Source organism: Phyllobates terribilis, unplaced genomic scaffold (assembly GCF_046119375.1).
Source record: "Phyllobates terribilis strain yellow unplaced genomic scaffold, ASM4611937v1 Scaffold_1255__1_contigs__length_343279, whole genome shotgun sequence".
Lineage (NCBI taxonomy): Eukaryota > Metazoa > Chordata > Amphibia > Anura > Dendrobatidae > Phyllobates > Phyllobates terribilis.
In genome coordinates this window covers 53627-77667 of record NW_027364015.1, presented here as the reverse complement: position 1 = coordinate 77667, position 24041 = coordinate 53627, and the positions used below count along the sequence as shown (strand labels likewise).

The following is a 24041-nucleotide window of genomic DNA, read 5'->3' as shown; positions in this document are numbered from 1 at the left end:
ACAGTTTTATAGGTCAGGTTGTTCCGGACGCGGCGATACCAAATATGTGTACTTTTATTGTTTTTTTTTAATTTTTTTTATAATAATATTTATTGATGGGTGCATTATATTTTTATTTTTGGTGTATTATTTTTTTTATTTTTTTATAATATTTTTGCACATTTTTTTTTTTCACTTTCACACAGTTTATATACTTTATTACTTTGTCCCACTCTGGGACTTTCACTTTTTTTTTTCTGATCGCCTGCATGGCACAGGAATGGAGCACCATCCCTATGCCATGAAGGCTGTCAGAAGTGCACAGTGTGAAGATTGCTTGGAGATGCACTGCGCATGTCCAAGCAATCTTCCTGCTCTCTGGTGACCCGGATGTTGTCATGACGACATCGGGTCGTCATGGCAACACCCGGGAAGCCTTTGCAGACTGCGCTGGAAGCCGGAAGAGGAGGTGAGTATCGCCGATCACCTCCCCTTGCCCCCGCAATGCCGCGATCGACTTCGATCGACTTCGATCGCAGCATCGCGGGGGTTAATGTGCTGGGAGCGGTGCAAGACCGCTCCCTGCACATAGTACCGGGTGTCAGCTGTGACAATCAGCTGACACCCGGCGGCGATCGCGCCCGCACAGCCTGTGTGCGCGCGCGATCGCGATGACGTACTAATACGGGTCTGGCTCTTAAGTCCCAGGGCACAGACGCGTATTAGTACGTCAGATGTTATTAAGGGGTTAAATACTAAGGGTGTACTTCTTTCTGCTACTACCACTGCTCAGGAAGAATTAATTGAATTTCGGGTATTTGTGGATTGTGGTTGTACTCTGAATGTGATTGATGGGGGGTTCTTGGAAAAACTTAAATTAAAACCCAAACCTTTGTCATCCCCTATTGCCGTGGTTTCTGTCGATGGCTCTCCCTTAAAGAGTGTTACTCACAAGGTCTGTGAATTTCCCCTCACTATTAATGGTATTCACCAAGAGAATTTGGATTTGGTAGTATTAAATAATTTGCCTTCTCCTGTAGTGTTGGGGTTACCCTGGTTAAAATTGCACAATCCTGTACTGGATTGGTCTACCAATGAAATTAAGTCTTGGAGCCCTAAGTGTTATGACAAGTGTTGTAACGGGCGCATTGCTGCTGTGGATAAAGGGGAATTACCTGTACCTATTCAGGATTTTTGGAAAGTTTTTTCTGAGAAAGAATCGCAAATTTTGCCTCCCCATAGAGACTATGATTGTACCATTGAATTTGTCCCTGGAGCGACTCTTCCTAAAAGTCGTTTATTTAATCTTACTATTCCTGAGAGAAAGGCTTTGGAGGAATACATACAGACAAGCTTGGCCGCCGGTCACATTAGGCCTTCCAAGTCTCCTGTGGCTGTTGGATTTTTTTTTGTTAAAAAAAAGGACAGCGGTTTACGTCCTTGTCTGGACTTTCGTGAGATTAATAAAATTACTGTACGCATTCCTTACCCACTGCCATTGATTCATGATTTGTTTAACCAGTTAGTGGGGGCCAAGTGGTTCTCTAAAATTGATCTCCGGGGGGCATACAATTTGTTGCGCATGAAGGAGGGTGATGAATGGAAGACTGCTTTTAACACTCCTGTGGGTCATTTTGAGAATCTGGTTATGCCTTTTGGTCTTACCAATGCTCCAGCATTTTTTCAGAATCTTATTAATGACATCCTTAGACCTTTGATCGGCAAAAATGTGGTTGTGTATTTGGATGACATTTTGATTTATTCGCCGGAGCTGGAGTCTCATTGGCGGAGCGTACGTGAGGTTTTACAGTTATTAATGGACAATTCGCTTTTTGCTAAGCTAGAGAAATGTGAGTTCGCTGTACAGAGAATTAGTTTTTAGGGTTACATTATCTCCAGTGAAGGTTTTGAGATGGATCCGGTTAAAGTTCAAGCTGTGCAGGAATGGCCTAGGCCTATTGGTTTGAAATCAATACAGAGGTTTTTGGGTTTCGCCAATTATTACAGAAAATTCATAAAAAAAAAATTCTATTATTGTCAAACCACTGACCGATCTTACCAGGAAAGGTGCTAATGCAGTTCAGTGGACTTCTGAGGCCATTGAAGCTATTGTGTTTCTAAAGGAGAGGTTCACCTCTGCTCCCATCCTTATGCAGCCTGATGTGACTAAGCCGTTTTTGGTTGAGGTTGATGCTTCTTCTGTGGGGGTCGGTGCGGTGTTGTCTCAGGAAAACTAGGATGGAGTACATCCCTGTGCCTTTTTTTCAAAAAAAATTTCTGAGACTGAACTTAATTACGATATTGGTAATCGGGAATTGCTGGCTATTAAACTCGCATTTGAACGCTGGCGTCATCTCTTGGAAGGTGTTGAATTTCCCATTCAGGTTTTCACTGATCATAAAAATCTGATCTATCTTGATGCTGCCAAGCGCTTGAATGCCCGTCAGGCTAGGTGGGCACTTTTTTTCTCGCGGTTTAATTTTTCCGTTACTTACATCCTGGGTACCAAGAATGTTAAAGCTGATGCGTTGTCTCGCAGCTTTTCTCCCATGGTCGGTGCTGAGGAGGAGGAGGAGAGCATTTTACAAGAAGGTGTTGTTTTTGATGCTTTGGACTCCATTTTGGAGGATGAGATTCTTAAAGCTTAGGAGAATGCCCCATCTAACACTCCCCATGGGAGGTTGTTTGTGCCTAGGACCTTTAGGAGAGATTTGTTTGTTGAGTGTCATGAGTCTCGGTTGGCAGGTCATCCAGGAATTTCTGAGACCAACAGACTTGTGGGTCGCAGTTTTTGGTGGCCTGGATGGCAGAAGGAAGTCATTAAGTGGGTGCGTCAATGTACTGTGTGTGCTAGATCTAAGTCTTCGCATGCTCCTGCTGCGGGGTTGCTTTGCCCTCTAGAGGTTCCTAGTGCACCTTGGATACATCTGGCTATGGACTTTATTACTGACCTTCCCCCCTCTGAGGGTTTCACGGTCATCTAGGTGGTCGTGGAGCATTTTAGCAAGATGTGTCACTTGGTTCCCTTCATCAAACTGCCTTGCGCTAAGACACTCGCTAAGGCTTTTGTCAAGGAAATTGTCAGACTACATGGCGTTCCTACTGACATTGTTTCTGATAGGGGACCTCAGTTTGTGGCTCGTTTTTGGCGTGCCTTTTGTGACAGGTTGGGAGTTCATTTGTCGTTTTCATCCGGATATCATCCTGAGTCTAATGGCCAGACAGAAAGAAAGAACCAGGATGTTGAGCAGTTCTTGCGTTGCTTTGTGGCAGACAATCAAGAGGGGTGGTCTGAGTTTTTGCCACTTGCTGAGTTTGCTCTTAACAACCATACATCCTCTTCTGCTGGGTGTTCGCCTTTTTTTTGCTGTTCTGGGAGACATCCGTCTTTTGGGTCATTCTCCAAATTGGTATCGACTGTGCCTGAGGAGAATTTTTTCCGGTGATTTGGAGAGAGTTTGGACGGATGTGCGTGCTAATCTTCAGGAGGCTAACAAAAAATCTAAGAGGTACTTTGATAGGAAACGGCAAGAGGTTTCGTTTGCTATTGGTGACATGGTTTGGGTCCCAAGTTTGTAGGGCCCTTTAAGGTGCTTCAGATAGTTAACCAATCTGCTGTTAAGTTGGAGGTTCCTACCTCCTGGAAGATTAATCCGGTGTTTCATGTTTCTCTGTTGAAAAGAGCTGATGTGTCGGATGGTGACGCCTCTGCCACTGTTCCTCCGGTGGTGGAGGACGGGGAATATGAAATTTCCCGCATCCTAAATTCTAGACGGTATAGGGGGAGTTTGCAATATCTCGTCGCTTGGAAGGATTTCGGACCCGAGGATAACTCATGGGTGAGGGCGGATGATGTTTCTGCTTCCAGACTTGTCAGAGCGTTTCACAGGAGGTTTCCTGATAAGCCTGGGCCTAGGGGATCCGGAGGATCCTCTTAGAAGAGGGGGTACTGTTAGAACTCTCCTGTTAGGTTTTATCTATCTTGCTGGTCACATGACCTTTTTTGCCTATTTAGTCCTGCTCCGCCCTCCTAGCCTTGCTGGACTTCATTGTAATTTCTACTCTTGAACTAGCTTGGTGCTCTTTTGCCTTTCTCAGTTGGTTTTGCTGGGTCTTCGGACCTCTATGTTCTATGTTGTTTGTGTGTCTTATTTCTGCTACAATTTCTGCTAGGAGGTGTCCATCTTTTTCCCAGTCCCTAGTTCTTATAGGGATCCCTCCCTCACATCTATAGGACTTCGTTCAGACTAGCCGAGGACTTTAGCGGGTCTAATCGCAGGATCAGGTTCCCCGTTACATCGTAGGGATCCAGCTTAGTTCTATTGTAGGGACAGATCTCCTGTCTTTCCTTAGTGCTTGTAGCAGATCATAACACTGACAGTGTAGATAGTTGCCCTTGGGGTATTATATTGTGTATTTTCATGTATATGTATCTATTCACTTGTGTTTTGCCTTTTAATGGACAATCTAAGTGAAATGGACACTTTTCTTGTTTGCCTCTAACTACCCGCCAGGGTACATAAAGAACTTTGTGGCTGAGGACTATGTGCAGCCCAAAAACTGTTGCAGTAAATAATTGCACTCCCTGGTGTGCCCCTTTAGGTGACCTCAGAAGAAAAACCTGTCTGGGTGGCACAAGCGGAGGTCGAACTCAGGATCGCCATGCCCTGCAGCCACCCCAGGGCCTACGTGGAGGGTTTGCTTTGGACAGGTCCCTCAAGCTACCAAGTACTCTACCCTGTGAGATGGACATACTGTCGGGGAACCTCACAGGAAGAGACTTGAATTCTGAGGTTGCTTATTGAATTGTACGTACCTATTTATTATTTATAATGTTTTATATGTAACGTTCAAGCAAAGTGCCTCCCATAAAGGGAAGAGTTATTGTTATTGTTGTTATAAAAAGTACTTCAGTCCGTGAGTACTGAGCTTTGCTAGGGGGGAATGTGGCGCCCTGCTGTGCATTGGTGCCATAGATCCTAGAGGTGTGCATGGACGGATTCCTCCACAAGAGGCCCTCATAGCATTCACACACCTCCACCTTCCACCTCAGACCACCAGAGGGAGCCCTTTAGGGATATAAATAGGGAAGGTGGAGCTAGGCAGTTAGTCTAATTCTGGAGTCCACAGAGAGTGAAGCCTGTGAGAAAGTCAGTCCAGCACAGACTCAGTGAGCTCAGGTTAGTGAGCCTACGGCGTGCCGACGCCATAAGAGCGGTGAAGAGTAGCGAGGCCTACTGCCAGTGTGAAGCCTAGTGAGGGCCCCGAGCGCGGCCGAAGGCAAGTGGAGTATGCGAGCTACATAGGGGGCAGAGGAGCTTAGCCAGCTCACCCCAAAACCATTTACCGGACACCGGGTCCGTGTCTGCAAGGATCTCTAAAACCAGCAGAAACAACCGGAACCCCTGGCGAACTATATGTCCCAGGAACACCAGAATCTGACCATTATCCCAGGGTCAGGAATCACAGAGGCCCAAGAGACCAGGGAGTGTGATCTCTATCAGAAGGCCCTACCACCAGGTCAGGAGGTGTGAGACAGAGACCAAGTTAGTCCTAGCTTCAGGCAGGTCATAAACTTATCAGGAAAAGGCAAGAAACAGGAGGCCCCACACCCACTCACTGGGGAGAGTCCTGAAATGCACCCTTCACCCTATAGTGCCCTGGATCGTGCCTGAAACACCACCAGTAAAGGTACTGAAGTGAACTGTTGTGAGTGTGCCTATTCTTCTCCTGACCCGGCTGGGTCCCCTCTGTCCTGCATCCCTTCTCCTATGCTGCCCTGAGGCCCCGCTCCACCTGTGGGGAGCCGCACCCAACTAAGCTGACTGATCACCGGCCTCAGAGGACTGTAGCAGCGCTGGTGATTCCCACCAGACCCAACGGGTGCGTCACAAACTTTCCCTTATCCCATACACCTTTTCCCCCATTCCTTTGCTTTTAAGAGTGACCCCAGGGTACGGGCTCGGGAGCTGGCCACCGCGACATCCCCCAAATCTAACAGCAAGGCCCGGGCGCCGAGTCGTCCCCCAACACCATGGGCGCATCAAGATCAGCAGTCATGTGCGGGGAAAGATGCGGGCTCAGAGCCAGATTTTTTTTTTATATACAGTTTTCTCCTTCATTCTATTTCACGCATGTCTGTAATAAAAAATATATACTGTATTTAAAGAAAATCTATAAAATGATCTTACCTTTCGACCGCCCGAAGCTTGATGGAATTCATGCCTTTTAACACATCCATCATACTGGGGAGCTGATCCACACTGCCTTTCTCTGAAGCCTCGCTTTCCGTCGGGCTGCATTTGTGAAACCCTTTACATTCTCTTATAAGATCAAGTGCAGATTTTAGTTGGGTAGATGGGACTGGGGGTGGTGGAGGAGGAGGAGGAGGAAGGGGCAGCGGAGCTACTGGGGTTGTACATTGTAAAAACTGTGCGGAAAGTGGTGTAGAAGCTGAAGATGGGGGTGGGAGGGCATTACGTGGGCTGCCAAATGAGTACAGTGATTCTGTATCTGAGAAAAAAAGACAAGATCAAATCATACCAAATACATAGCAAAAGCTTGACCTGTTTAACCCATTAAGTGATTAATAAGGATTACAAAAACAATGGCTTACGAGACTGTGCGGCTTGTGACTGTTGTAGGGCAACAATGGCAGCAATCTGTGCTCTCAGCTGCAGCAGCTCATCTTCCAAAGCTGCGATTTTCTGAAAGGCATGATCGTCTGCAGGAAGGAGACTCTTTTCACACACTCTCTTGGCCGACATCATAGTCAGAAATCCTGAGTCTGAATTATTCGGGTCCATGGACTTGTTGGATTGAAGATCGTGTCTGATGAAAAAGGTCACTGTCACTAAAGAACCATTAAAAAGTAGTAGTTACTAAAGGGAATCTGTCACCAGGTTTATGCTACCTCATCTGAGAGCAGCATGATGTGGGGGCCGAGACCCCGAATCCAGTGATGTTACTGGGCTCTTTGCTGTAGTTTTGATAAATAATTGTGTTATCTTCTTCAGCTCTGCTAGTCCTCTCAATGATCAGCTCCTGCTATGCAGTCCTTAATATTCATGAGCTCTGGCTAACCATGTCCCTCTCCGCTGTCAGCGTTGTCTATGCACAGTGTAGACAGAAAGCTGTAAATCAATGGTGCAGGCAGGGCTGTGGAGTCGGTAAGCCAAACCTCCGACTCCTCAATTTCCATGACTCCGACTCCCTCATACACGGCTCATGTTTAAGTGATAAATTTACTGTAGCACAGATTCATCTCAGCTAAAAGTCTAGACCCTTAGATCAGGAATAGGACAGACATTTATAGGACATTTCATAACTTTCCCAAATTCTTATGAAACAATATTCCCCACAAACTGCATTGAACTACTGTACCCAATTTATTATATATTTTAGGTTAGGAGTCGCAGTCGGTACATTTTATACAGATTCCGACTCCACGAAAATGGACTCCACAGCTCTGGGTGCAGGTTGGGTTAGACTGAGCTCATACAATTTGGGAGAAGACAATCAGAGCTCACCAGAAGTAAGAAGTATCTTGGTATATTTATTTGTCTTATTAGTCACACCAAACGAAGCAGCACAATAACAGGAAATGGTCGGCACCTGCGTGCACCCACGCTCTCCTGTAACAGGTCAGCTGCTATTTTTTAGCCAATAAAGATACCAAGACCCTTATGGTGAGTGTCACCTTTCTTCTCCCATATTGTATTACTGGGCCATTTACTATCGTCACTGAGCATCATCTATGTAATTACCTAACAGAGGCCATAACGATAATTGATCAATGTCATATATATTCAAGCCGTTACAGTAGCAGCCTAACCAGTGTCTACACACACATATATGTATATATACATATATTATATAGACACATACACATACACATACATATGTGTGTGTGTATATATATATATATATATATATATATATATATATATATACAGTACAGACCAAAAGTTTGGACACACCTTTTCATTTAAAGATTTTTCTGTATTTTCATGACCAGGAAAATTGTACATTCTCACTGAAGGCATCAAAACTATGAATTAACACATGTTGAATTATATACTTAACAAAAAAGTGTGAAACAACTGAAAATATGTCTTATATTCTAGGTTCTTCAAAGTAGCCACCTTTTGCTTTGATGACAGCTTTGCACACTCTTGGCATTCTCTTGATGAGCTTCAAGAGGTAGTCACCAGAAACGGTTTTCACTTCACAGGTGTGCCCTGTCAGGTTTAATAAGTGGGATTTCTTGCCTTATAAATGGGGTTGGGACCATCAGTTGTGTTGTGCAGAAGTCTGGTGGATACACAGCTGATAGTCCTACTGAATAGACTGTATTTGTATTATGGCAAGAAAAAAGCAGCTAAGTAAAGAAAAACGAGTGGCCATCATTACTTTAAGAAATGAAGGTCAGTCAGTGCGAAAAATTGGGAAAACTTTGAAAGTGTCCCCAAGTGCAGTTGCAAAAACCATCAAGCGCTACAAAGAAACTGGCTCACATGAGGACCGCCCCAGGAAAGGAAGACCAAGAGTCACCTCTGCTTCTGAGGATAAGTTTATCCGAGTCATCAGCCTCAGAAATCTATGAAAATTGTACATTCACACTGAAGGCATCAAAACTATGAGTTAACACATGTGGAATTATATACTTAACAAAAAAGCGTGAAACAACTGAAAATATGTCTTATAATCGGTTCTTCAAAGTAGCCACCTTTTGCTTTGATGACTGCTTTACACACTCTTGGCATTCTCTTGATGAACTTCAAGAGGTAGTCTTCCAACAATCTTGAAGGAGTTCCCAGAGATGCTTAGCACTTGTTGGCCCTTTTGCCTTCACTCTGCCGTCCAGCTCACCCCAAACCATCTCGATTGGGTTCAGGTCTGGTAACTGTGGAGGCCAGTGAGGTGTGTTTGGGGTCATTGTCCTGTTGAAAACTAAATGATGGTCCAACTAAATGCAAATCGGATGGAATAGCATGCCGCTGCAAGATGCTGTGGTAGCCATGCTGGTTCAGTATGCCTTCAATTTTGAATAAATCCCCAATAGTGTCACCAGCAAAGCACCCTGGCACCATCACACCTCCTCCTCCATGCTTCATGGTGGGAACCAGGCATGTAGAGTCCATCCGTTCACCTTTTCTGTGTCGCACAAATACACGGTGGTTGGAACCAAAGATCTCAAATTTGGACTCATCAGACCAAAGCACAGATTTCCACTAGTCTAATGTCCATTCTTTTTGTTCTTTTGCCCAAACAAGTCTCTTCTGCTTGTTGCCTGTCCTTAGCAGTGGTTTCCTAGCAGCTATTTTACCATGAAGTCCGGCTGCACAAAGTCTCCTCTTAACAGTTGTTGTAGAGATGTGTCTGCTGCTAGAACCCTGTGTGGCATTGACCTGGTCTCTAATCTGAGCTGCTGTTAACCTGCGATTTCTGAGGCTGGTGACTTGGATAAACTTATCCTCAGAAGCAGAGGTGACTCTTGGTCTTCCTTTCCTGGGGCGGTCCTCATGTGAGCCAGTTTCTTTGTAGCGCTTGATGGTTTTTGCAACTGCACTTGGGGACACTTTCAAAGTTTTCCCAATTTTTCGCACTGACTAACCTTCATTTCTTAAAGTAATGATGGCCACTCGTTTTTATTTACTTAGCTGCTTTTTTCTTGCCATAATACAAATTCTAACCGTTTATTCAGTAGGACTATCAGCTGTGTATCCATCAGACTTCTGCACGATACAACTGATGGTCCCAACCCCATTTATAAGGCAAGAAATCTCACTTATTATACCTGACAGGGCACACCTGTGAAGTGAAAACCATTTCCGGTGACTACCTCTTGAAGCTCAACAAGAGAATGCCAAGAGTGTGCAAAGCAGTCATCAAAGCAAAAGGTGGCTACGTTGAAGAACCTAGAATATAAGACATATTTTCAGTTGTTTCACACTTTTTTTGTTAAGTATATAATTCCAAATGTGTTAATTCATAGTTTTGATGCCTTCAGTGTGAATGTACAATTTTCATAGTCATGAAAATACAGAGAAATCTTTAAGTGAAAAGGTGTGTCCAAACTTTTGGTCTGCACAGTGTATATATATATATATATATATATATATATATATATATAATCTAACTACACTTTATCACTGTACCATTTAAAGGGAATCTGTCAGTAGGATCAACCCTCCAAAGCCGTCTATATGGGCATGTACGTCATAGGAAGCTAACTAAATTGATACCTTGATATCTGCGATCTGATGGCTTATTCCAAAGAAATCTACATTTTTCTTAATATGTAAATGAGCTGTGAAAAAAAGTGGAAAATCCAGCAACCACAAAATTCATTAAAACATCACATTTATTTGTAGATTAAAACATGAAAAAGTAAAATTTAAAACATGTTAGCACAACGGTCTACACGAGCTCTTAATCATGGCCCCAACATAGATCTCCTGGAGAATCTGACTCCAGAGCTCAATTTGAATGAAAGGTTCTGTTACCAGTGTGAGACATGTAATGACTGACAGTCTGCTCTCCTGATCTACATCTCTCACACTGGTAATGTGTCCTTTCATTTAAAATAAGCTCAATAAACTCTGGAGGCAGATTCTCAGGGAGATCCACGTCCGACCCACAGCTCATTTACATATTAAGAAAATGTGAATTTCTCTGGAATAAGACATCAGATCGCAGACATGAAGGTATCATTGTATTCAACTTTCTATGACCTACACGCCACATAGACGGCTTAGGTTGGTTGATCCTTCCGACAGACTCCCTTTAAGGCTCCACAAACAGTGGTGATGCCACAAGTATAGGCATGAAATCATAAGGGATGGCAAACCTTTAGATTCATTTCTGGAACCTCTTGGACATTCGTGATGACAGATACTGAGAACAAGAGTGGTATATGCAAAAAAAGAGTGGTGTGTCCTCTTTACAGTGAATCTGTCAACGGATTCCACAATTCAAATCATATACATTGTTAGATAGATGGCTTAAACCTAGCGAAACAGGTCAGAATGGCTGTATGATACTGATATAATAGGATGGTCATTTTTATGAGTCCACCTACAGAGTTAGAGAGCTCAGAAGCTGTAGTGTTTTTAATCTCCACCCAACCTGACTTGCAGCTGCAGCTTGTACTGAGAAGTGTGAGATCTCAGCAGCAGGAGGAATAGATCCGCTTTAGCCTCTACTGTGAATAATGATGCTACCTAATAATTCACAAGTGTTGACATCACTGCTTGATTTCACATTGGAGGCCACAGTCAGTGATTTGGCCAGATAAGTTCCATTTAAAAGGATTTTCCAAAAAAGTTATCCAAGATGGCCGCCTTTACATATTTCAAAATGCAACCCATCCTGGGCACGCATTGTTACAGTTTACACCCCTATGACTGAAAGCGGGAGGCTTCCGGGGGATAAAGTTAATTTCCTCCCGGCAGACAGGCTCCTAGTGCAGTGGCAACACATGGTCAGAATGCTATTTCCCTGCAGATTAAACCCATATCGGCAGGTTAATAGCGGTTTTTCACACAACCGGTTCATTTTAATACACTGTGGATTCACATGACTTAGAAGTGCACCAACCTGGAAATGAGGTCGAGGGCACGATTCCAATGGCAGTAATGTTCCAATAATTTGAACCACACTACGGGTCCAGCCATATGTCTTACGCTCCAAAATTTGGATACCCTACAGAGGAATAAGCCAGAAAAACATACAGTTAGGGAGAAGTCGGCACAGTCAAGTGACCACGCTGGCACAGTTCTGACCTTCTCAGTGGGCATGACATTTCGGTCAGGACTGTGGGAATGAAGTTATGTTACAGGAGCCCCGGGAGAGCTAATGCCGACACCAAGAGGTGAGTATAGAGGTTATTAACCTCTTTATGACGTGGTACGTAATAGTACACACCACGTCATAACCCCCGGATCATCAACCTCATCCATACAGCTGACATGTGCCCGCAACAGCAGCGGGTGGAATCGCGATCCACCCGCGGCTGTTAACTAGCTAAATGCTGCTGTCAATCTCTGACAGCGCCATTTAACCACGCCGGAAGCGCGTCTTTTACATGATCATGGATCACCGATTGGTTGGCATGACCCCAGTGATGGTCATGGCCAGATTGCTATGAGCCCATAGCAAGTGAGCATTTGTGCTACACAGAGGCGATCTGCTCATTGCCTGTATGTAGCAGAGCCGATCAGGCAAGTGCTGTTTCTAGTTTCCCATGAAGACTATTGAAGCAAGCAAAAAGTAAAAAAAAAAAAACTTTTAATAATGTTAAAAAAATATAAAAAAGTTTAAATCATCCCCCTTTCGCCCCATTTAAAATAAAACAATTAAAAAATAACAAAAAAACACATACACATATTTGGTATTGCCGCGTTCAGAATCTCCCGATCAATATGAAAAAAAATTAATCCGATCGGTAAACGGCGTAACAAGAAAAAAATTCTAAACGCCAGAATTACGTTTTTTTTGGTCGCCGCAACATTGCAATAAAATGCAATAACAGGCGATCAAAACATTGGATCTACCCCAAAATGGCATCAGCTCGGCGCGCAAAAAATAAGCCCTCACCCGATCAAAGATCCCAAAAAATGGAGACACTAGGGGTCTTGGAAAATGGTGCCTTTTTTTTTTTTTTTTTTTTTAGCAAACTTTGAATTTTTTTTCATCACTTAAATAAAGAAGACCCTATACATGTTTGGTGTCTACAAACTCGTAATGACCTGGAGAATAATAATGGCAGGTCAGTTTTAGCATTCAGTAAACGTGGTAAAAAAAAATAAAAAAACCTGTGGAATTGCACTGTTTTTGCAATTTCACAGCACTTGGATTTTTTTTCCCGTTTTCCAGTATATGATATGATAAAACCAATGATGTCGTTCAAAAGTAAAACTTGTCCCACAAAAAATAAGCCCTCACACGGCCATATTGACCGAGAAATAATAAAGTTATGGCTCTGGGAACAAGGGGAGCAAACAACGAAAACGCAAAAACGGAAAATGCTCCAGTCATGAAGGGGTTAATATATTTTGGGGAAACATAGTGATGGAGAAGGGGTTGTCAGAGTAGTGATTCTTCAGTCACCTTCCTGCTCTGCTGAGATTTCACACTGTCTTTGCAATGGAAGGCCCTACCCCAGGCGCAGATTAAGTTCCCGGCTGACCTACAATAACATGGCTCTATCATTGCCATGGGCAGCGCATGTAGTCATCTCTAAAAGATGTCATTGAGCTGAAAACTCAATCTGCGCATTCGCTGCCCATGGTAATGATGGTGCGAGATTTCGAAAAGAGCAGGAAGGTCACTGAAAAAGCAGGGTCCTATTATTCACAGACCAGAGGGGCCGGGAATCACAGACAGGGAGGAGAAGACAGAGTGTACAGTCCAGCCCCTGTGAACGAGATCTGATTAGAAGAAAACTTCAAATGGGGATTAAAGCACCACTCCAGCAGGTTTTTATTATTGCAGTGCTAATCTAAGGTCCCTGACCCTAGTATAATACTTACCCGCCGTCGCCCTCACCTTTCATCGACGCTGCTCTAGTCCCGCTGCGCCACCTTGTGACCGCAACTTCTGACTGATCGGAAGTCAAAAGGTAATAGTCATAAGATCTTGCATTGAAAATTGACCTCCGGATTGTCCAGCAAACACTGGAGCGATCCGGCAGGTCACAAACTGCAGAAGACGACTGGAGCGGCGCTCATAGAAGGTGAAGACGGCGGCTGGTAACAATAAGATTGGGGGCAGGGACCTTAGATTAGAAGCACCACTCCAGCGCTGTAATAAAAAAAAACACTGACGTGGTGATTTAAAGAAGAACAACAAAGCGGCTTTCTTCACCAAAGGTATCAATTTAATCAATATTACAGCACCATCTAAAGTATGTCTTTACTTTAAATTCCAATTTTGTGCTGACAGCTTCTCTTTTTGGCCCACTCTGTCATCCATGACAACTAGGGTCCCAGTTGGTTCACCTACCAATATGTTTTCATTCAATCATACAGAAATAAATATATACCAGAGCCATATATTATATATCAAAATACATATCAAATTGTATTCATTACAACAATGCAAAAACATTTTGAATTATTAAAACATGTTGAACATGGGAAACCACAAGATGGCGCCACAATCCCAGCAGTAGTATGAAACAACAGCCTTTTCCATGAAAATGATCTAGATTATTTCTCAATTCCACATATGTCTAACTTATCCATCTCCTGCTGGTATCATAGTTTTCTATGGTTTATAGGGATCTTATCTTGTGGTTTCCCATTTTTAACATGTTTTATATATTTTTTGTATTGTTGTAATTAATAATATTTGATTATGTTTTCTGATATATATGGTCTTGGTGTACATTTATTTCTGTATAATCGTATGTTTCCATTTGTACTGAACCTGTTACTCCGTCCATGCAGACAATATAGGCTGGTACATTCATTTCTGTTTTTGTGTATTTGTGCTGTGATTGTGGACACATTTGCTAACAATGTGTTTTCATGTCTACTGTGCTGGATATGTACATATGTGTGTTTTTTAAACTATATTTAATAAAAGCTATATTTTATTCCTTTTATGATTGAACAGCTTCATAGTGGGTTGAAAGTACATGTCCACAGAGTTGAACAAAATGAAACGTCAAGTTGAATGAGAAGAAAATTGGCACCAGAAATTGTGGCACCCTATATCTCCACAACAGAGTGCAGAAGAAGAAAAATTATAAAATGTAACTTTTTCATCTAAATTTCTGCCATTACATGCAGGAATCTAGAGTTTATAATGCTTAAAGCGAACCTGTCAGCAGAATTTTGCTAAGTACCGTATATACTCGAGTATAAGCCGACCCAAGTATAAGCCGTGGCACCTAATTTTACAAAAAAAAACCTGGGAAAACGTATTGACTCGAGTATAAGCCTTGGGTGGGAAATGTAGCAGCTACTGGTAAATTTCCCCATCCTGGTATGCATGGCCCTCTCATCCCCAGTCCTGGTATGCATGGCCCCCTCAACCCCAATCCTGGTATGCATGGCCCCCTCACCCCCAATCCTGATATGCATGGCCTTCTCATCCCCCAATCCTGGTATGCATGGTCTCCTCATCCCCCAATCCTGGTATGCATGGCCTCCTCATCCCCCAATCCTGGTATGCATGGCCCTTTCATCCCCCAATCCTGGTATGCATGGCCCCTTCATCCCCCAATCCTGGTATGCATGGCCTCCTCATCCCCCAATCCTGGTATGCATGGCCTCCTCATCCCACAATCCTGGTATGCATGGCCTCCTCATCCCCCAATCCTGGTATGCATGGCCTCCTCATCCCCCAATCTTGGGATGTATGGCCCCCTCATACCCCAGTCCTAGTATGCATGGCCCCCTCATCCCCCAATCCTAGTATGCATGGCCCCCTCATCCCCCAATCCTAGTATGCATGGCCCCCTCATCCCCCAATCCTGGTATGTATGGCCTCCTCACCCCCCAATCCTAGTATGCATGGCCCTCTCATCCCCCAATCCTAGTGTGCATGGCCCCCTCATCCCCCAATCCTAGTATGCATGGTCCCGTCATCCCCCAATCCTAGTGTGCATGGCCCCCTCATCCCCCAATCCTAGTATGCATGGTCCCCTCATCCCCCAATCCTAGCATGCATGGCCCCCTCATCCCCCAATCCTAGTATGTATGGTTTCCTCATCCGCCAATCCTAATATGCATGGCCCCATCACCGTACACATAAAAAAATAAACACTTATACTCACCTTCCTTCCTCACCTCTACTCCAGCACTGCGTCCTGTTCTCCTGCAGCAGCTCATGTCAGCATCTGAGCAGACGCTGATGTGAGCTGCTGCTGCCGGCATGTTCACTCCTCTCCACACCGGGACTATGTGCGTTGTACTGCGGTGGTATTCACACTGTGCGGTAATGAGGCACTGACCCAGTAAAGTTTAACTTAAATGTCTTTATACTTAACAAACTCACAAAGTAAAGGTAAACGGTATCCTCCTGATCACAGCTGGGTCGTAACACAGTCTTTCTCCAAACCCGTTTCCGTGGGCGACGGCACCGACGTGTCACGCTGAGGAGTGCCAGGAGTTTTGCTTCTCTTGGCTCTGTGCTCAGCTTCACACAGGCCTGTATTACAAAGCCAGCTGCACTGCAACTTGTAGACAAAACACTGACACATCCAAACCTTTGCTGCAGGTTTTTAAATAAGAACTGTGGACATGAGCCACATGCAAGACCCGGGCTGGAGGGAGTGGACCGCCCCACTGTCATCCTGTAGTCTACTCCAAGAATAAAAGCCCATGCTGGGTTTTCTTAAATCTAACTTAGCCAAAAGCTTGACCAAGTTCAAACTTTACTTTTATCCTGCACTGCAACCACAGCTATGTCTGTGATTGCCATGCACTCCAGCGGGTTCAAAATGCTTCTATGCACATCCTAGGAGACACATATCGTCCCTCGCATATGATCCCTCTCACTGCCTCGCAGTGTGGAGAAGAAGAGTGAATATTCATTCTCTTTAGTACCGTGCCCACTACTAAAGAGAATGAAAATGCTGAAAAATTCGTATTATACTCGAGTATATACGGTAAACTACAGGCGTTGTCATGCTGGTGCCGTTACACTAATTAATATGATACCTGAGGTGAAGAAATCCGTCTTGTGGTTCTTGTGTAATTAGTGTTTGCAGTTTTTAGTTAATGATATGCCCGTGCTCTGGGGCAGGACTGTAGGCAGGGTCTTATCCTGGTGCTCTAGGCCAGATCAGCAAGATAAAACCCTGTCTACAGGCCGCCCCTATCTGTCTCTCTTTCTGGCTGTCTCTATGATACAGAACATACTTGTCCTTTGGGGCGGCCTGTGGGCAGATCTGTTCTTGCTAATCTGGCCCAGAGTATCAGGATAAGACCCGGCCTACAGTCCCGCCCCAGAGCACAAGAATCTCATTAACTCAAAACTGCAAACAATGATTACACAAGAACCACAAGACGGATTTCTTCACCTCAGGTATCATTTTAATCAGTGCAGCAGCCCCAACATGACACTGCCTGAAGTTTACTTAGCAAAATCCTGCGGACAGGTTTGTTTTCAATTTGTGAAAGGTCCTATTTAAAAGGAATGTGACACAATTTTTATTTTTGTATTAATGATTATATAATTCATAATAATAATTTACTTTTAAAAACAAAATAAAATGTTGTATTTTAAAGGGAACCTGTCACGTCCTAGTTGCTATGTATACTGCCCCCATTGCTTTGTTAGTGATGCAATGTGCATCACTAACAAGCTTTTTGCATTAAAATCGATGGTAGCATAATGATGAACTTTATATACACTTTGTCTTAGCAGCTCGTATTCAGTCATAGGGGTGTGATCCTGCTATTTAGTCATGGGCAGCACCTCATTCACTCACTGCTGGCGCTGCCCATGTATTTGAATACTGCTCCCGGCAAGGTTGTGTCTAGATTGGAGGTGATTTTTTTGTGAGAGGGAGAAAGCTCGGCCACTTTGTGAATTTTTTTTTTTTTAATAAAGTGAGGTTTTTTTATTATCGCTTTCTGTAATATAAAAAATTACACACAGCTCTGATTGTTCAGTTTTGTTAGAATTCAAATTTTCCTGTATGTCCACAAGTCTCAGCCAGCGACGGAGCAGCCGACAGAATCATCAGAATGCACAGCACAAAAGTGGCATAAATTATAACAGTTCTCCAGTGACCTTAGACATTCCTGTAATAATTTGTCACTTCCATGTTGTACATTATGGTGACTGTCGGGGGCGCTCTTTTACGCCTCTCCCCGTGGAGCTCCCTCCACTCTTCACAATGTCGGTGCTGCGGACAGGACTGTGGACAAATGGGAGAAGTCACATTCTGGCAAAACTGAACAATCAGCGATAAGGGGAATTTTTATATTACATAAAGCAACAATAAAAATATAAGTTTCATTAATCAGGAAAAAAAAGAATTTTGCCCAAATCCATAAAATATATAACAGTGTAAAAATACATAAATTATATAACAGTGTAAAAAATCATTTTTGATTTGTTTTTAATGGAGCAAACATCACATGAGCAAATGCATAAAAAAGCATAAGAAAAACATTAAAAAGCCAGTAGAGGCGACTAGACAGCAGTGAGTATAAGGATCCTTGAATCAACTCCGATCTAGTGGTGTCAGTGCTGAACTGTCTACATCGGTCTAGTGGTGACAGTGCTGAACTGTCTACATCAGAGGGGATTTTTTGAGGACCTCACTCCAGCAACTCCGATCTAGTCTCCTCAGCAGTGAAGCGTCTAGAGCGGCGTGGCTAAAGTGAGGAGCACAAAAAATCACCTCCGATCTATACACAACCTTGCAATATTCAAATACATGGGTGGCTTCAGCAGTGACTGAATGCGGTGCTGCCCATGACTGAATGTGAGAATCACACCCCTATGACTGAATACGAGCAGTTAGAACAAAGTGTAGCATCGGCATCTCTGCCTCCTGCCGGGCAGAGACTTCGTTCCCATCAGCGCCGCGGTCCCGGTCCGGTGTCTTCCTGCACCCCTGCTGCTGTGGTGCGCACCGTGCGCAGCTTCCCAGGCACTGTGCTTAGGGCGCGCGCCCTCCTTCCCTTTTTAAGGGGCCGCGCACGCGCCGTCCTAAAGAGTCCCCGGCCAATGGCTGGACGACTTCCCCTATTTAAAGCACCTCCTCCAAAATGGAGGTGCCTGTGCAAGGTTGTTGTTTGTGTGCCAATGTGGCGCCCCTGAGGGTTTGACCACCACAAGGATGCTGCATTTCTTTAATGGAGTGTAATGTTTCTCCTCTGGGGTAAGAACAGTGCGATGGTCAGGAACCTTCCTTCACATCCAACACCACACTTCTCCCACCAGAGGGGACTAGATTGCACCAGGTGCTGCCCTCCTGGTTACAGGGAGACTGGGGAACCAAGAGATAGGGGAACCATTTAATGGGTGAGGATGGAGGACTCACATTTTGGTGACACTGTAAATTTCATATTTAATAAAAAAAAGCCATTTTGGTTCTGGGTCTTTGTATTGTGATCTCCCTCCCTGAGCGTGGATCCTGTGTGGGCCTGCAGAGGACGGAGACACAGCCCTCGTACCTTAGCCTTGGGTCGAGGGGCAGGTTGCAGATAATGGATGTCTCAACCCGGTCAAGGACCATGACCAAGAAGGCCCGGAGCTTAAGAGTGTAGCTCCACAGCAAATGGATCCCAGGGAGGATGCAGACGGAGCAGAGTACGCCACCTGTCCTCGCCTACCTGTTCTATTCAGTGGGATTCCGGCTGCAAGAGGGGAACCGGTCCCCGACACCTGACCTTGCTACTCCACGTCCTGGTCGGGAAAGCCCGGTAGGCCCTGAGGATCCCACCGGGTAACGGAAGGAATGGCGCTGCCACCCGTACCCTTTTTCTGAGAGGAGTTCAGAGGGAGACAAGGCCTATCTACACACAGACAGGAAAGGACCCGGTCTGAAGTCTAGGAACACTCTGGTGTAGGGTCCTGATTTGACACTGGACTTACTCGGAGGTTGTCGGACCCTCTTTGTCTCTGGTGACCGCAGGACTCCGCGAGGAGCAGGGAGTCGCCTTCCTACTGCCATCTCTTTAGTGAGTAAAGCCTTGGAAGTTCACCCCTATGGCCTCCGGACTCTTTGTTCTGCACTACACCACACTACGCAGCACTAGACTCCCCTGGACTACTACCCCTGTCGTCCTGTCCCTCTGTCCTGAGGCCCTGCTCCGCCTGTGGGGAGTAGTAACAACCATGGCTGCAATAACACCATGCCTCAGCGGACTGCAGCAGCGCTGGTGGCCTTCACCAGGTGCCACAGGTGGCGTAGTCGAGATCAGCCACTCAACCCGGATAAGCCCATCTCTTTGTTTTAGTGTGATGGCCCTGGGCACGGGTCGGGTCCGGGCCACGGCTGCACCCCATCTCTACATCACAGGACCCGACTCCGAGTCCCCCATCTCCCAGGGTAAGGCCTTATTGGAGACCACGCTGAGTCACACACCAACACTCTCCTCAGCCCTCAGGTTCCAGTGCCCGCAAGCCTGCCTACCCGGAGCACCTGCCAGGTTACCTGCCGTGTCCGCCTGCTTGCTTACCCGGAGCACCTGTCTGACTATTTGCCATACCCACCTGCTTGTCTACCCGGATCACCCGCCGGCCTACCTGCCGTGCTTATCCGCTGTACCTGTCAGCTTCTGTCACCTGACCCATGGGAGTCACCTGCTCTCACACAAGGTTGGTCACAGAGTGGAACCTGGTTCACCTGCCCGGTCCCTCCTTGGTTCACGGAGTCAACTAAGCCTCCGTGTGACCTGGGTCGGTCCGAGTAGGCACTTAGTTACGCCCCTCTGGTCCCTCCTTGCATCAAAGCACAGAGGTTCCACCACACGAATCCGTAACAGTTTGCACAGGCCATGGAATCCGGTGGCCCCCAGGCTCCTTTCTCTCTCAGACCTGTACCTGGAGGTCTCTCGTCAGAGATCCCAACAGGAAACTATCCTGTTCTATCTGCGGACAGTCAACTCCCGCCTGGACACGCTGTCCACCCCAACTGTGTCCGTCTCTAACCGAGGGGCACCCACTCCGGCAGCACCTCAACCCAGTGGCGCTATGGCACCTGGCTTCGGATCCTGGCTTTCTGCGCCTCCATGTTTTGATGGTGACCCTGTCCTATGTAGGGGCTTCATAAATCAATGCACGCTGCACTTTGAACTTCTGGCACACCAGTTCGTCTCCGACCGGGCCAAGGTGGCATTCGTCATGTCTCACCTCACCAGAGAAGCGTTGGCATGGCTTAACCCTCTGTGGGAGAGAGGGGATCCTCTGGTGTCCAATCTCCAGGCCTTCCTCGCGGCTTTCCGGAAGGTGTTCGATGAACCTGGACGAAGATCTTTTACTGCTTCCTCACTTCTCCGACTCCGTCAAGGGAGTCTCTCTGTGGGACGGTATGCCGTGCGTTTCCGTACCCTCGCATCTGAACTGGCCTGAAATAATGAGGCACTGGTGTCCGCCTTTTGGGAAGGCCTTTCCGGATGGATCAAGGATGAGCTAGCAGGCCATGACATACCTCCCACCCTGGACGACCTGGTGTCATTAGCTACCCAGATTGACATCCGTTTTCTGGAGCGTGCTAAGGAGACGACCTGGGAGAGAAGACCTCCGCGTCTCGATCCAACCTCCCAAAACTCAGTCTCTCAACCAGCCATCCCTGGGTGTCTTCTCCAGAGCCAATGCAAAGTGACCAAATCAAGATGGTCAAGTCTCGCCCGGAGACACGCCGCGCCGAGGGGCGTTGCTTCTACTGTGGCAGTATAGAGCATCTGATCCGTTCCTGCCCGGTGAGACAGGGAAACTCCAGTGTCTAGGACTGCTCGTCCTAGGCAAGAGTTCTTCCTCTCCGTCCTTGACTCTGTCCGTTTCTGTCACCAGTGGTGAGACCTGCTTCTTCTATACTGTCTATTTGGATTCCAGAGCCGCTGGGAATCTCATTCAACAGGCCGTTGTGGAGCATTATCAGATTCCTACCATACATCTGGCTGAACCTTTGGCGGTTTCCTCTGTGGATGGGAAGCTTATCCTGGAAACCATCTGGCTTGACACTGAGCCTGTAACTCTTCAGGTGGGAATGCTGCACTCGGAGAAGATCTCCTTTCATGTGCTGTCCGGTCTCTCTCATCTCCTCTTGCTTGGTCTGCCCTGGTTACAGAGACATGAGCCCGTCCTGAATTGGAGATCTGGTGAAGTGATCCGTTTGGGTCAGGAATGCCGGAACCAGACAGGACTCATGGTTCATCCTGCTTGACCCCCGTCTAATCCAGCTAACCTAACTGGCCTGCCGGCTCCCTACTGGTCCTATGTGGGCGTCTTTGACAAAAAGGAAGCGGAGACACTACCACCTCATAGGCCGTATGATTGCCCCATCGACCTAGTACCTGGTGCTTCACCTCCCCGCGAGCGAATCTACCCCTTGTCTCTGGCCGAGACCCGTGCTATGTCTGAGTACATAGAGGAGAATCTTGCTAGGGGATTTATCCAGAAATCCACCTCTCCAGCTGGAACAGGATTCTTCTTTGTCGAGAAGAAAGACGGCTCTCTGCGTCCTTGTATCGACTACAGGGGTCTAAACCAGATTACCATCAAAATAAGTACTCCCTGCCTCTCATCTCGGAGCTGTCTGATCGCCTAAAAGGCGCAAAGATTTTCACCAAGCTCGATCTAGTCCGGATTCGCCAGGGAGACGAGTGGAAGACGGCATTCAACTCCCGGGACAGTCACTACGAATACCGCGTGATGCCCTTCGGTCTCTGTAATGCTCCAGCCGTCTTCCAGGAGCTAGTTAACGACATCTTCCGAGATCTCCTGTATTCCTGCGTGGTGGTGTACCTGGACGATATCTTGGTGTTCTCCACGGATCTGCCCTCACACCGGAGGGATGTTCGTCAGATTCTGCTGAGGCTCCGGAAGAATCGCCTGTATGCTAAATACAAGAAATGCCTCTTTGAGCAGACCTTCCTGCCGTTTCTGGGTTATATCATCTCCGAGACCGGACTGCGGATGGATCCAGAGACAGTGTCTGCCGTCTTAAAGTGGCCCCGACCGGAGGGGTTGAAGGCGATTCAACGGTTCCTGGGTTTCGCAAACTATTACCACCTCTTCATTCCTCATTTCTCCTCCCGGACTGCTCGCATCTCTGCGCGCACTCGTAAAGGAGCAAATCCCAGGAAATGGACTTCCGAGGAGGAGAAGACCTTCGTCTCCCTTAAACAAGCTTTCTCCTCCGCTCCTGTGCTATACCGTCTGGATTGCAACAAGCAGTTCTTCCTGGAGATTGATGCCTCCTCCTCTGGGGCCGAAGCAGTGCTCACCCAGAAATCCTCGTCCGGGCGAATGGTGAGCTACGGCTTCTTCTCCAAGCTCTTCTCCTCGTCCGAACGCAACTACTCCATAGGAGATCGAGAACTGCTGGCCATCAAATTAGCGCTGGAGGAGTGGCGCTATTTGCTTGAGGGGGCTCTGCACCTGGTGGTCATCTACACTGACCGCAGTAATTGTCCACTGAGTTGTGTACCTAATCCTATCATGTGTAGTACAGTCTGCTGGGCTGTGTACGTAATCATATCATGTCATACATTCCACAAAGGCATGTACCCAGGGCCGGCGTCAGCACCCGGCGTACCCGGGCAAGTGCCGGGGCCCTGGAAAATCAGAAGGGCCCACCGCCCACTCACTGTCGGGGCCCACCGCCCACTCACTGTCAGGGCCCTGGCCACTTCCTCGGCACCTGTTCAGTGACGCAGGCGCTGCTTGATTGCCGGCACTCCCCCAGTCCCAGACATGGCCGCGTGCTGTGCGGCTGTGTCTGCTAGTAATGACACGGAAGGGTCGACGGCACTGCACCTTCAATTGTGCTTGTGTGTCGTTCCTGTCATTATTAGCAGACACTGCCGCACAGCGCGCGGCCATGTCTGGGGGAGTGCCGGCAATCAAGCACCGTCGGAGGTCCTGCACAGATGGGGGGGAGCGACCCGGACCCGACCGCAAGTGGGCCCCTCTGATGGTCCAGGGCCATGATGTCTGTGACACGCCGGGGGCCCTGCACTGCCCCATACCTGAAGATCTGCTGGACAGGACACTGGACCGGGGACAGGTGAGTGAAGCTTCCCCAATCCCCATATTAAAAATATTTGTAATGGGTCTGTGTGAGTGCATGTATGTGAATGTCAGTGTGTATAACGGTGTATATATATTTGTCTGTTTTATATATGTTTTTAAGAATTTGTGTAAAAATGTGTGTATGTCTGTATGTGTACATATCTGTGTACCGTGTGTGCGTGCGTGTGTCTTCGTACCGTGTGTGCATGCATATGTCTGCGTACCGTGTGTGCGTGCATATGTCTCCGTACCGTGTGTGCGTGCATATGTCTCCGTACCGTGTGTGCGTGCATATGTCTGCGTACCGTGTGTGCGTGCATATGTCTGTGTACCGTGTGTGCGTGCATATGTCT

General features: G+C 46.4%; 1 protein-coding gene across 1 annotated transcript in view; it reads right to left on the bottom strand.

Moving 5' to 3' along the window:
- Positions 1–24041, bottom strand: part of LOC141243605 (mitochondrial fission regulator 2-like) — a 61976-nt gene that overhangs the window by 16859 nt on the left and 21076 nt on the right. The window contains exons 4-6 of the mRNA XM_073668939.1: positions 11547–11685; positions 6596–6832; positions 6171–6492 (exon numbers count right to left, since the gene is read on the bottom strand). Of these exons, the coding sequence (XP_073525040.1) occupies positions 6171–6492; positions 6596–6832; positions 11547–11685 (698 nt within the window). The remainder of the gene's footprint in view (positions 1–6170; positions 6493–6595; positions 6833–11546; positions 11686–24041) is intronic.